Below are 14,521 nucleotides of genomic sequence, written 5' to 3'. Positions count from 1 at the left end.
GTGGTACTGTAATACCAGCAGTATAGAGTAGCGCGGGAGCTGTGTGGAGTTCCCGTCATATGCAGATGTCCGTTCATACTAACGTTACACGACCGAAAGCATGTGTTATGTGACCATTCATGCAAACTGTAGCATCATATATTCCGCTTTTACCCAAAACTCACTTTAAACCACCATCGAGTGTTTGTAATAACTTGTGATTGCCGTCTAACAGGAATAACCGCATTAGACTGCATTAATAACTGCGTAAGCCTGCATATCAATGGCTCAAGCCTCTGTTATCAGCTCTAAAATGACGTTTTGGAATTTGCAACGGAAGGTTTGGGATGAGGTGCGTCAAAAAATTTGTTCTACCCACACAAGATTTCAGGACGGAAACATGTCAACTGTCTTGAAACAAATGATCTGAACAATGTCTTGATGTGTGGTTGGGACTCCAGGCCGTTAAAATTATTAGAGAATTAATGCACTCCCGGAGGTGGTTATGTGGCCACCACTATATGGTATGGTCTTTCTCAGTTCTCAAACAAATTAAGAACTATTTGATTTTTATTGACTGAACGCAAGCGCTTATTCCAATAGAAAACACTGTATCGGTTTCCACTGATTAAGAAATATTTTTGTTTGCTTGGGTGGTAATATTAGGTCTATTATATTAATAGGGAAGGGGGCCCAAAAATGTATGGCCATGTAATGTTGAGTTGACCTCTGAGTCAGAGCAGCGATCATGGAAGAGAGAACACAAGCAGACAGCGCTGGAAGCTGCTAATGCTCATCAGTAAATCAGTGGAAAATAAATAGAAATCATGATTCTGTCTGAGCTATGCGTTTTAAAACGAATACTAACTAGTGTAAATGTAGCCTAACAGATGTGTAAACTGACTATTTGAGCTTTATTAAAACTGTTTTGCACTGATTGATTGTGTTGGTTACATTTTGTTCCTTTGTGCAATGGCTCAGGAGATGAGTCTTCGAGGTTGTATATGCATCAACAAGCTGAAAAATAAAACCAAAGTTTTTTTTTTAGATAATGTAATCTTGTTCAAATTGATTTCATAAAATTGGTATCGAAAAAAGTATCATTCAGGAACCGGTATCAAAGTCAAGGTATCGGTATCGATGTCGAAAAATTTTGAACGATACCCAGCCCTAGTCACATCACAGTAGAGTGAACTGCCTGTCAGAAATCATAGCACGTCAGCTGTCTTAACCGCAGCTTGTGTACTGCATCATCACTGTGTCTGTCACGTGACTCTGTTGCCCTTTCGGGCTTGAACTGATGGTAAAACTAACAACATTATTAACTGTCTTGATATTTACTTTGAAAGCTGAAGCGATTATGGTAAGGGGCGTTACATTTCCGACGCGTGCTTGTGGTGTTCGTCCAATCACAATGCACTGGGTCAGCTGGCCAATCAAAGCAGACTGCGCTTGTCAAAGGAGGGGGCTTTGTTGGCAACGACATGTTTGAGAGAGGCGGGGCATAGAGGACCTACAATAATGTACAGTATTTGAAAAATAATGTGTTTTTTGAACATTAAAGCATGTCAACATATTCTGTTACACCAAATACACAAAATAATGATCTTTAAAAAAAGCATAATTTCAGATGGCGCGCGGACACCGAACTAAATATTCTTCTGAATCCTCTGAACAGACACATACACATAAAATTATGACAATATACCCATCTCGACAATCATTCAGGTAAACGCAGTCAGTTATGTCTCAAGTGAATGAAAACAGCTGAGAAAGAAATCGGATGTGTATCATTATATCGGATCTGTGCATCAGGTCTTAAAGGGACAGCAGCCTATAAATACTGCTGCTGTCATTAATGATCATCATACAACAAAATGAATATATATTTAATTTATACAGTGAACACTATGCAGTGTTATTTTCCCTAATTATTACATTTCTGCATTACCAACCTTATTTTATTTGTAACATATTCTGTTGTATTTATCTATGCTTGTAATTTGTGTATTTGTTCTTATTTTTACTGGCTGTTCTCTTGTCTCTTTAATCATGTTTAAACTTTCTTAGTTAATCTAGTAGTATTTGCTGTGGTATCAAAGAAGTACTTCGCTTTAAGTAATAAATGGAAAGCAAGTTAAATTGAAATATTTTTCTTTTCTTGCTGATCCGAAAAATGATCCGATCCGTGGGTCAAAAACCGTAATGTGATCCGAACCGTGAGATTTGTGATCCAATGAACCATATTATTATTATATGTATGTGCCCATTATCGTGTTTAGTGTGGTTGTTTGTACATGTTGTGTGAGAGAAAGCACGCAAGTGTTTGTAGTTTAGATGGTGACTCTCACATAACTGATTTTAGCCGTACCATCTCAGGCCCTGTTTACAGTAGTGTGTTTTCGTTTTAAAATGATGTTATAAAATGAAAACGATCCTCGTCTACACTTGCGTTTTCACTGCGTTTCAGAAACGATCTCCATCCATCCACACTCACTACACAACCGAAAACGCATCTTGTCTCTTTAATCATGTTTAAACTTTCTTAGTTAATCTAGTAGTATTTGCTGTGGTATCAAAGAAGTACTTCGCTTTAAGTAATAAATGGAAAGCAAGTTAAATTGAAATATTTTTCTTTTCTTGCTGATCCGAAAAATGATCCGATCCGTGGGTCAAAAACCGTAATGTGATCCGAACCGTGAGATTTGTGATCCAATGAACCATATTATTATTATATGTATGTGCCCATTATCGTGTTTAGTGTGGTTGTTTGTACATGTTGTGTGAGAGAAAGCACGCAAGTGTTTGTAGTTTAGATGGTGACTCTCACATAACTGATTTTAGCCGTACCATCTCAGGCCCTGTTTACAGTAGTGTGTTTTCGTTTTAAAATGATGTTATAAAATGAAAACGATCCTCGTCTACACTTGCGTTTTCACTGCGTTTCAGAAACGATCTCCATCCATCCACACACACTACACAACCGAAAACGCATGTCACATGACCATTCATGCAGGTACAACAATGAGCATGATGTTATTGTTTACACAGTCGTTAAGGATATGCAGAGCGAATGTTGGCAGCCACGCCATCGTTTTCAAAAGTCTCCGTTTTGGTCCGTTTACACTGAAATGCAACCCCAGACATTTCAAACTAAAACGGGGTCTGCAGCGTTTTCGAAAGTCTCAGTTTTTGAGGGTCAAAAACGCCAGAGTAGTGTAAACGACAGGCGTAACCGTAGCAAAAGTTATGCGTTTTAAAATGAAAACGCACTAGTATAAACAGCCTCAGAGATCACACACACACACACATATTATGTTTACTTTTAAAATTACTAGTCTTTCTTTAAGGCAAATTACATGCTTTTTTTTTTTAATTTTTATTATTGAAAACATTCATTTTAGCTACATCAAGCTAACCATTTTTTGACCATAAATATATTTATGTAATAAATATAAAGTGTAATTTATTCCTATGAGGGCATAGCTGAATTTTCAGCAGCCATTATTCCAGGTTCTAATATGTTGATCTGGTGCACAAGGAACATTTCTTATTAATGTTGAAATCAGTTGTGCTGCTTAATGTTTTTTTTTGTTTTTTTTTTGGAATCATTTAAGGATTCTTTGAATAGAAAGTTCAAAAGAATAGCATTTATTAAAAAAAAAAAACTTTTTGTAACAATGTTATTGTCTTTACGGTCACTTTTGAACAATTTAAGGCATCCTTGCTGAATAAAATTACAATTTTATGTTAAATTGTTAGTGTATAATAAACACACCATTTAAAACAATGGCTTAGCCATTGTTTTCAAAAACAAGAAAAGTGGATGCAAGTATCGTAGAAGTAGTCAGTTTGACTTGTGTGCTATATTCCATCTCTTCTGAAGCCATACGTACGATTTTTTTTTTTAGCTTAACAAATGTGCTCATTTGAAAAAAATGCAACTGCAAATGAAATATGAGAAGCATGGAGGAGGGAAAGATTTTCAGTAAATAACGTCATAAATTTCACGCATGTTCCCCACACACAGCTATCATATTACTTCTATGATACTCTAATTCTGCTTTTTTTGTCCTTTGTGTGTGTGTGTGTGTGTGTGTGGGAAAAAAACGTAATACAGGTTCAAACAGACATGAGGGTGAGTAAATGATAACAAACCTTTGGTTTTCATGTGAGCTTATCCCTTTAATGATTCAAAATGGATTGACTTTGTGTATTCTTAAAAATATTGCTCTCACCCATTTTCTTTCCCTTTTCTTCCTTTCTGTGTCACTCTGTCTGTGCTTCTTTCTCTTTTTCCCCCCCTCTCTCTCTGTGGTTGCCAAGAGAGAGTGAGTGGGTGTGTATTTGTGGGGTATAATTGTTATAGAGATGAGGAGGTCTTCCTTGTATTTTGTTGTCATGGCAACTTTGGCCACTTGATAATCCCCTACACGTGAGGTTGAAGCACCCCATCTCACGATAATTCTCACGCTCATGCACACACACATTTCTTCGAGTGCTCACACAACACATCCATGTATTACACCGCCTTGTCTGGACAACATACATACACACACACACACACACACACACACACAGTGTTAAGTAATTTGCGAAGAGGTGTAAATCTGAAAGCTTATGTGTGAATAGGCACAATTCAATGGCATTTAACATGAGAATGTATCCCATGCATTACAAAATGTGCATATTGTGATGCAGGTTAATTACTGTAAGAATGTGCTCAAACATGATGATGTGTTTGGTCTTTGAAAATCTGTTTGTGTACTGTAGAGGTGTTAGTTATGAGCAGAACTTCTTAAGACACTAAGAGGGAGTGTGTATGTGAGAAAGATTATTGCTAGTTTTACACCAAAGAGTTAATGGACTGATGGATTGTAATAGCGCCATGAGAGGAGGAGGAGTGTGTGCAAACCTGCAGGGCTCCTGAGAGTCGTGCTAGTGCACTCAGCTGTGATCGTACACGCATAATTGCAATCTCCTGAAACTGGTACAGCCTGTAGGACAGGCCTTTGACTGACCTAACCGAATTTTTAACACACCCACACGGTTACTGAAGGGCACATGTGAGATTTGGAGACTGAATTTGATTGTTAACATTGTTAGTATGCAGCTCTCAGAATTTTAACCATCATTAACTCTCTCTGTCGTTTTTTCTCTCCACAGCTCCTCCCCCCAGCAGATTTAACCGGAGAGTGTCGGGTGAGTTCTGTTTGACGTCATTGCGCTAATCATGTGGTTTAAAGTGTGTGTGTGTGTGTGTCAGATAAGTGCATTGCCTTTCCGTCATTTCCTCTCGTGTTTGTTTTATAGTAATTACGTTGCCAGTATGCCCAAAAACCTCTTTAAACATATACATTCCTTTAATGTGGAATTTTTAGTGTCCCACGTCGTCATATGAAGGAATCTACATATGTTATCTGTAAAGACATGTTTAATTCATTGAGAAGAATAACCTTTTTCAAAAGTGAACATCCTGTCTATAATTTATAGTTAAAATATTTATTTAAAAAAAAAATTGTGCTGCTTAATATTTTTGTAAAAACTGTGATACATTGTATTTCAGGATTCTTGATGAATAGAAAGTTCAAAAGAACAGCATTTATAAAAAAAAAAAGAGGTATCTTTTGTAGCACTGTAAATGCCTTTGCTGTCGCTTTTTATCAATTTAATGCCTCCTCTCTGTGTAAAAGTATTTGTATTACTGACCCTATACCGTAAGTGGATTTATTTAACAAATAAATAAAGTGAAATTAATAAATGGATTTTTTTCTTCTTCCCTGCAAAGTATGTAGGCTTGCCATTATTTTCTCTGCGTTTTTTTTTTATTGTAAAAAGCCCATTTTTAATGTCATGCAAAATACAACAAAATGTTTTATTATACCATGCTTTCGGTTTTCTTTGAACAATATAAATAGGTACCATCATATTTTGGAGTTATTTAAAGTCATTAGAGTCATTTAAAAGTTTGAAAATCTGTTCAAGAGTTTTTGATTCACATCCATGTGTGTCCATGTTTGTTTGTGACTGTCAAGTAAATAGTAATTTATTTTCATAGTGTGTGCGGAGGCCTTTAACCCTGATGATGATGAGGAAGATTCTGAACCGAGAGTTGTCCATCCAAAAACAGACGAGCAGCGTTGTAGATTACAGGAGGCCTGCAAGGACATTCTGCTGTTCAAGGCTCTTGATCAGGTATGCAGATATGAGGGCTATAAAACTGTAAACAGGCGTCATCCAGGTTGTATCACTCCTGTACTCTGTGCAGGCCAGTCAGTCAGGTTTGGTTTGCATGTGTGACTGATCACATGTGCCTTACTTAACCTGCCATCGTTGGTTCATCATGTTAGAGGAACATATTGTATATTTAACACATCGTTACTTGAATTGATTTGCATTGTTTATTTTCTGCTGATGTCATATAGCCCATCTAAGTTGTGCTCTAGGGCCGGTTGCATAAACTGTTTAGACTGGTCTTAAAAGTTAGTCATCTAATTTTTTTTCTTCAAGACTGGTCATAACTTTAATTATGCTTTTATTATGCCACAGTTGACCGCTTCCGCTCCTTCCGGAAAGCAGCGGAAGTAAGCAGCGCTGTTTTATCATACTAGATACATTTGAACGTTCTGTTATAATGCTACTCAGTGCAGTCGTCACCTGTCTAATAAAATGCATAGCATATTAAAGCGTCTTTGGTGTTTCCATGTTTTCTACAATACAAAACCAGAAATTGTGTATGACATCATTGGCGGCGACACAATGACACTGTAGACACGGTCCGTGTCACTAGTTAAAATTGCTTATTTCTCTGGATTTAAACATTCTTCGAAACATTTGGGATAATGTGAGTGCACAAGTCAGCAAAATATATAAAACTGTTCTAGTGGTTTTTGGATATTTTAATTAAAAAATCTTACATATTGTGCTTTTAATATCATTAGATATTACATGATGTTATGATAGCAATATTTATATATAATAATTATATTCTGGTTGACTTGTCACCAGCAGATAACAAATAAATTAGTGATGTTGACTAGGCTTAAGTTTTATATTTATATAATGTTTTGGCCGTGGTGCTTTCAATGGAGTGAATTAAAAGATGCAACTTAGCATATAGAAGATTTAACATGCTAAAAGTCATGGTAACCATCAATGTGCCATCAGTTTTTAAATTCTCCCTGTTCAAAACTTCTGTAATTCACAATCCTCAACCATAAATATCAAGAAAATGACTGTGGTAGTTTTGTGAAATAAGTTAAATATTTGACCTGTTTTTTATGTCTATCAAAGGACTCACATTCATTCTGCACTCTTTTTGAAATATCAGTCTGTTCACATGCATGTGAATATCAATGCGTGTATTGCATTGCGTGTTGCTGTTTTGTTTTTTTCCCTCATCTTCATTCAGCATCTTGCACCATGAGTCTTGAGTTTTTAAGATGGCGTGTCAAGATTAAAAAACAGTTGAAACCACTCTGTTCCATTCTGCTGCACTCTGTTTAGCAGTGAACCCTAAGAAATGTGCCTGCTTTTTAAAAATATGTAGTTTTGCATATCCCTACATCGGATGCTAAATATGTACTGTATGATCCAGAAACGCATTTCCTTCATCAGACTTTTTGTCTCTCTCTGGTACAGGAGCAGTTTTCAGAGGTGCTGGACGCCATGTTTGAGGTTCTTGTGCAGCCACAAGAGCACGTTATTGATCAGGGAGATGATGGAGATAACTTTTATGTAATCGAGAGGTATATATATTTAAAAACTTTTTTATATGTTCTGCCGGTCTGTCTGTGATACTTTTGTACAGCAGGGCTGGTTAATGTTAGTTTAACAGTTTTGCATATGTCATTATTTGGGTCACCTATTTTGAAAATGGATTAATCTATCAGTTGTTACCTGATTCAGATTTGTAAAAAAAAATCCCATTTTTTTTAGTCCCAGCATTTCATGTAAAAAGTGTGCATATTTTGGCCAATGCTCTTTTTCTAACAATAAATGCATTTACTGCTACTGGATACTTTGTTACTGTTTCTTTATAAAATATATTTTTACTTACACTACATACTGTATGCACATGTAATTAATTGCATTACATATGTTTCAATTAAAAGCTACATTTGGTGTCCAGTAACTATTATTGTTTTGATTAAAACAATAATCAGTGGCTTGTTGTTGGGAGAATTTGTTTTTCAAATTGGCAACATTATTTTGAATGTATAACACCTGCATATTTGAATTAAATAGTAGTATTATGTTAATCTTACATTATATCAGTAATATAATGTCCTATGTCCAGATGAAAAGCACCTCTCAAATGCATGGAGCTGTGCTTCACCTGGCAACCTGACCATGCAAAACTATATATGGTTATAACCTATGAATTTGGCTTTTTTCACTACTGCAAAGTGGTGAATGTTTATTGTGCACAGACCCAATTATTTGATATTGCCATTCAGTTATTTCCTTTAGTGATTTTATTGATTATAGCAGCCCTAATCATGATGTGACTCAATTTGGATTCATTAAAGGAACTGTGAGGTTTCTGGAAGCAATTTATGTGAATTCCTATTCATTGTTTATCACAAACCATAATAATATTCCTAATATTGAATGTCAATACCTATAGGTCAGTATATCAGAATAGTAACAATATAATCGCCACCACAGACCTAACTGAATATGTTTTTGTCCCATTTGCAGGGGTGTGTATGATATCATGGTACAGAAGGATGGTGTGGGCTGCTGTGTGGGTCAGTATGATAATAAGGGCAGTTTCGGAGAGCTGGCCCTCATGTACAACACTCCACGTGCTGCAACCATCATTGCCAAGGAAGAGGGATTCCTCTGGGGACTGGTGAGTGTGTGAGAGAGCAAGTGAGCTGATGAAGTGCTCTGTAACAGCACCGCCTTGTGGACATGTAGTTAAAACACTGAATGACTTCAGCTTCACTTTCACAGAACAGCAATTTGACTTGCATTGTACTTGCAACAAATATGAAGACTGCAAGTAGGTGTGTCATAAGAATAATTTCAGATACTAACGGAAAGTCTGTTTCAGGATCGGGCAACGTTCCGTAGACTCATAGTGAAGAACAATGCGAAGAAGAGAAGGATGTACGAAACCTTCATTGAGTCTGTCCCACTGCTCAAATCACTAGAGGTGAGAAAATGATTGAACATTTATTCTGTTGCCAAACGTTTTTAGTGGTTCTGTGGAAGAGTATCAGGCAACATTGAAGAAAATCTTTAGGATGAGGAGAGGAACACGGTTGCATTATTAGACTGCTGATTAAATAATCAAATACTTACCCCATCTTTCTATTTCATAGATATCTGAAAGGATGAAGATTGTTGATGTGCTGGGTGTAAAATCATTTCAGAATGGAGAGCGTATTATTATGCAGGTGAGCTTTACAGTTGTCACAAAAAGTAGGAAATGAAAGTGTATGAATATCATTGGATGACAACAATAAACTTCATTTACTTCAAAGACTACACCTTTCAAACAAAACAGTTTGTCAAAATAATTTTTTTATGGTTTTAAAGATAAAATAATAGATATGGTATTCAAAATTAATACAAAAAGTATTGTGACACTGTCTGATTGTCAATGGAACATGTTCAAAGTTATAATGATAACCGCCATCTTTTGTTACTCTTCTAGAACACCTGTCATAATTAAAAATTAATAACTCATTTAAATTTCATACAGTACACTCTTATAAGGTTATATATGGACATAGAAAATGTCTGAATCATTTAGAACAAATGTGAATGATTGTTTATATTGTCACTAAATGTACATTATCCCCCAGCCCTAAACTATTAAATGTAGACTTATTATGAATATTAAAATTATGATTTTCTGTAAAGCTGTTTTGTAACTAAACAAAAAAGTGCTTTACAAAATTTAAACGATTTCATACATCCACTAAAAAGCACCAGAAATTAAAAGTATTTAGAAAAATGCCATATACTTTGCATATTGTTATCTAATGCCACTGTACATTTACCTCTATACATATAAGACACATTAATTTAGTTGGAGTCAGTGGATGATGCCATTGAGAATCTTGATATCCTCTCACACACTTGAGCAGCTACAGCATGTCTGAAAGAACCAACAGACACACAGCAGGTGTAATTATAGCATTGTAATAATAGAGCAGTACTGAAGATCAGGACTCTTGACTGATGCTATTGTATCATTAATCATTACTATTATGGGCTGCTCTGTCACCAGGGCGATATGGCTGATTGCTTCTACACTGTGGAGTCTGGAGAGGTGAAGATTATGATGAAGAGTAAAGTAAGTTCCTTTATCTTTCTTTTTCCCTGTCTTTCATTGTGTTAAATTATACCTTTTAAACTCCTTTAATGTGCTAAAAAAAGGTTCAGATGTTCCTTTTCAGATTTTCATTTTTTATTAAATTAAATACTTTCTGTCCTAGATTAAAATGCAGAGACAGCCATTCATAGACTGTTTTTCCTAAAAAAAATTGAGAATCGTAAATAGAGTTTTACTTAACTAGTAGCTTATGTTTGGCATCCAGTTATTTTTGCAGTTCTACTTAACTATTGTAGTGGTCTTTCTGACTGTTCAATTTTTTTTAAATTTCCCCCCACTGTAATGCCAAAATGTAATTTTAGACAAAAGCAGACAGACAGGATAACGCTGAGGTGGAGATTGCTCGCTGCAGTAAAGGGCAGTATTTCGGAGAACTTGCTCTCGTCACTAATAAACCACGTGCTGCCTCAGCCTATGCTGTAGGGGATGTCAAATGCTTGGGTAAGTATCTCTGAGTCCGTCTAACTTAATTTTTTGCATTGAAATAAAATGTGTGCCGTATGTTCCAACAGTGTTTTTGTTTCAGTGATCGACATACAAGCCTTCGAGCGTTTGCTGGGGCCCTGCAAGGAGATCATGAAGAGGAATATTGCCCACTATGAGGAGCAGCTGGTGGCTCTGTTTGGATCCAGTGTGGACCTGAGGGACTGAGACAGACTGGCCGTGCCTTACGTACATACACACACACACACACTATACAACATGACACATATGTTATACACTCCCAAAACATTTTGTAGGCACGCATTCCTTTTTATGTGCACTCATTCTTCAGCCAACACACTCACACTTTCAAATCATACTCCCAAACACACACACGCCTGATGTCATTGCGTCAGCTGCTCAGTACGAAATAGAAACATTACCAGCTCATCTTCTGTGACCCTGAACCAACCACAGCCTGGAGAGGACACACACACACAGATTCACTTACACCAAAAATTCCCAGCCAAGGACCCATCCTTTCTCATGGTCACTTGCAGTCACAACAAAGAATAGAGAAAAAGAGACAAGATAAAATTAATTGTTTAAACAAGAAAAAAAGTTATCTTTCAATAAAAAAAATGCAAAAAAGCGCAAAAATTCAACGTTTTAGAGCATTTTATGATAATGCAAAGCTTTGATAAACTTGTTTAAATATGACCTGTTTCCTTTCCCTGCTGTTGGTGCATAAACGTTTTTGGTGGTATCCACAGTGACCGATTTTTCTCAGTTAAACTCCACATGTTGTATTTGATTAATGTATTATTATTATCATTATTATTATTTTTGTTGAAAGTTGATTCCCTGTTACACCACCCCCTAATTGGAGGATGCGAGGCCGAATCTAGTGTGGAATTTTCCTTTTAGTCTTTCTGAATGAGTCGTCCTGAAAAATAAATAAAGCAGACAGTTTGGTAACCTGCTGGGACTCTTATGTTGCGAATGTTTGTGTGTGTGATGGAAGGTCTGTAATTAAAGGAACAATGCCATTTAAATGTCAGGAATCAGTTTTGTGTTTGTAATCTTTTGAATGGAGACACCATACAAGTGTTTTGGAATGGAGTGTTATTTTTTTTCTTTAGGGCATTAGTTGGTTGTTAGTTGGTTAACATCTCTGAGGGTTGGCTAGTTTCAGCATTTACAGATTGTACTTTTAATAAACTTTGGATAAATCAGGGTGTCTGCTTTTATTTGGGGATATTTTTTATTTGGGGAGAGGGTGTGGGGTATACAGTAGTGTTCAAAATGCATTTAATGCCTGACAAAATTGGTCATTTGCCAGGCATCTTGGATATTTTTGGATGCACTTTCCTTTATTGCATTTGGGGGGGAACATTATATTATTGCTTTCAAGTAAACAGTTAAGTTTTTCCATTTGGATTTAATAATTCATGCATCATTGTTGTTCCCTCCTAGATTGACTAAAGCTAAAGTCCACATCACTCTACTGACACCATAGCCTGTGAGACATGTGAAAGATAAAGAATCATCCAACTAGACAGGAAAAAGACTAAAGTAATGTAAAATAATCTTTGCAATCCTGACCACTGGTATCATTTGGTTATCAAAATTAGTTCTGAGATTCTTCTAAAGGTTTGAGAAGTCCACTCTCAATGGTAGCATTGACGCCATATGGTGGTAGTTATATTAAATGGGGAAAAAATGTTGAAGGAAATGTGCCTTCATTATCATTTACTATTCCCTACAATTACCTGAAAGTAAAATATTAAATTGCATTTTGTGTTTTTTTTTTTTTTTTACTTTTGAAACCATGACTCAAAATTCACTTGTCACAATTCATTTTGAATTTCTCGATTACATTTGCTAATATGTTCTCAAACACTGATTTGGCTATCCTTCTGAACCATTGTCCTAATTTGTGCAAAGAAATTCAAGGAAATGTGCCTTCATTATCATTTACTATTCCCTACAATTACCTGAAAGTAAAATATTAAATTGCATTTTGTTTTTTTTTACTTTTGAAACCATGACTCAAAATTCACTTGTCACAATTCATTTTGAATTTCTCGATTACATTTGCTAATATGTTCTCAAACACTGATTTGGCTATCCTTCTGAACCATTGTCCTAATTTGTGCAAAGAAATTAATCTCCTGAAAATATTTTAAAAAGTGGTTTCATTGTTTTCAGCATTAAGAATGATTAAATGGCCTATATACAACATATGTAATAAAATCAGAATGTTTTGGTTCTCCATACCTGTTGAGCAGAAATTGCCTTAAAATTTTTTGTAGTTTTGTAACTTTTTGAGAAAACATTTTATCACATTTATATAAAAATATTATCGTCCTAATTAATATTAACATTGACATTTTTTGGTAATTGATCAACCTTGCTGGAACATTATATGTACAGGGAACCCTAATATGTCTTCTATGTAAAGAGAAATGACTGAATTTGTTAAGTTTCAGATGGGGTGTACTTATTTATGCTGTGTACAGTGTATTAAATGTCACAGCTTGCTAAAGTCACACAACAAGGCACTGCTAAATTATACAATTTCTAAAACATTTGGAACAAATTTAGGTATTTTCAGAACGTATCAGCTTGTCTGAGGATGATTTATTTGTTCTGTGTGTGATATTTTTAAGTGTTAGCTTATGTAAGTCTTTGAATGTTACATCACATCTTACTGTTTTGCAGCATCTCACACCATGAGTCTGAAGTGTTTAAATCAGGACAACAACACAAGAATCATGTAGTTTCAACACATTTAATGCACAGCATTTTGTAAACCATTTAACTGGTTTACAGTATTGTGGCATAATGTGTTCTTTATTTTGAATGTGTTTGATTTCTGTCATAAAGTTTATAGAAGGTGTTAATAGTGATTAACAAGCATTAATTGTGAAGGGCGGGGTCGGATGGGGATACACGCATATCTTATATGCAAACTGCATATAGGCCATCGGGAGCACCGGGAGAATTCCCGGTCCCGACCGCTGTCCGTTTTAATTTTTTTATAGTTATTATTCTTATTATTAGTAGTAGTAGTAGTAGTAGTAGTAATATTTTCTAATCATGACTTCTCAATGTACCAAAATGATAATTTCCGATTTTTTCATTCGATAATAAATCTGTTAGCTTTGACTGGCAGCGCTGCGCTGTACGAATCAGCTCACGTGCGTTGCAATATAACAAAGAGTGAAAAATTTAAGGGGGTCTGAATACTTTCCGTACCCACTGTATATACAGTGGAGAGCATAATTAGAAAACAACCTACAATTTCCTAAATTTTAATGGCCCTTTTAAGTCCTATTTAAATTTATCCTAACTGGAGTAGAAGGGCAGTTTTTAAGCATATTTCATAAATTATATTCTGAAGCACGATATAAAAAACTTAAATGAGAGAATTATTAGAGAAAATTCTATCAAACTCAAAATTAGAGAACAGGTGTCACATGATCCTTCAGAAATCATTCTAATATGCTGATTTTTTTTACTAAATAAAACATGTATGTTGAAAACATTGTTTTCAGGTTTCTTTGATGAATAGAAAGTTCAGAAGAACAGCATTTATCTGAAATAGAAATCTTTTGTAACATTATAAATGTCTTTATTATTAATTTGATCAATTTAAAGCATCCTTGCTTAAAAAAAATTATACTGACTCCAAGCTTTTGGTATAGTGCATCTGTTACGGGGCTGACGAGACGTGAGACGTGCGGATCCATCTGCAAGGCTTTA

At 35.5% G+C, this 14,521-nt stretch overlaps 1 protein-coding gene across 1 annotated transcript in view; it reads left to right on the top strand.

Annotated features, from left to right (window-relative positions):
* The window catches only part of LOC107591783 (cAMP-dependent protein kinase type II-alpha regulatory subunit-like), a 45,912-nt gene extending 33,882 nt beyond the window's left edge, over positions 1-12,030 (top strand). The window contains exons 2-10 of the mRNA XM_016281034.1: positions 5,146-5,181; positions 6,038-6,174; positions 7,621-7,727; positions 8,683-8,836; positions 9,041-9,142; positions 9,312-9,386; positions 10,226-10,291; positions 10,633-10,771; positions 10,857-12,030. Of these exons, the coding sequence (XP_016136520.1) occupies positions 5,146-5,181; positions 6,038-6,174; positions 7,621-7,727; positions 8,683-8,836; positions 9,041-9,142; positions 9,312-9,386; positions 10,226-10,291; positions 10,633-10,771; positions 10,857-10,981 (941 nt within the window). The 3' untranslated portion in view covers positions 10,982-12,030. The remainder of the gene's footprint in view (positions 1-5,145; positions 5,182-6,037; positions 6,175-7,620; positions 7,728-8,682; positions 8,837-9,040; positions 9,143-9,311; positions 9,387-10,225; positions 10,292-10,632; positions 10,772-10,856) is intronic.
* Positions 12,031-14,521: the final 2,491 nt, after the last annotated feature.

This window comes from Sinocyclocheilus grahami, unplaced genomic scaffold, assembly GCF_001515645.1.
Source record: "Sinocyclocheilus grahami isolate Dianchi unplaced genomic scaffold, SAMN03320097.WGS_v1.1 scaffold146.1, whole genome shotgun sequence".
NCBI classification, from domain to species: Eukaryota; Metazoa; Chordata; class Actinopteri; order Cypriniformes; family Cyprinidae; genus Sinocyclocheilus; species Sinocyclocheilus grahami.
Note: the sequence above shows the minus strand (reverse complement) of the source record. Positions and strands in the feature narration are given on the sequence as shown.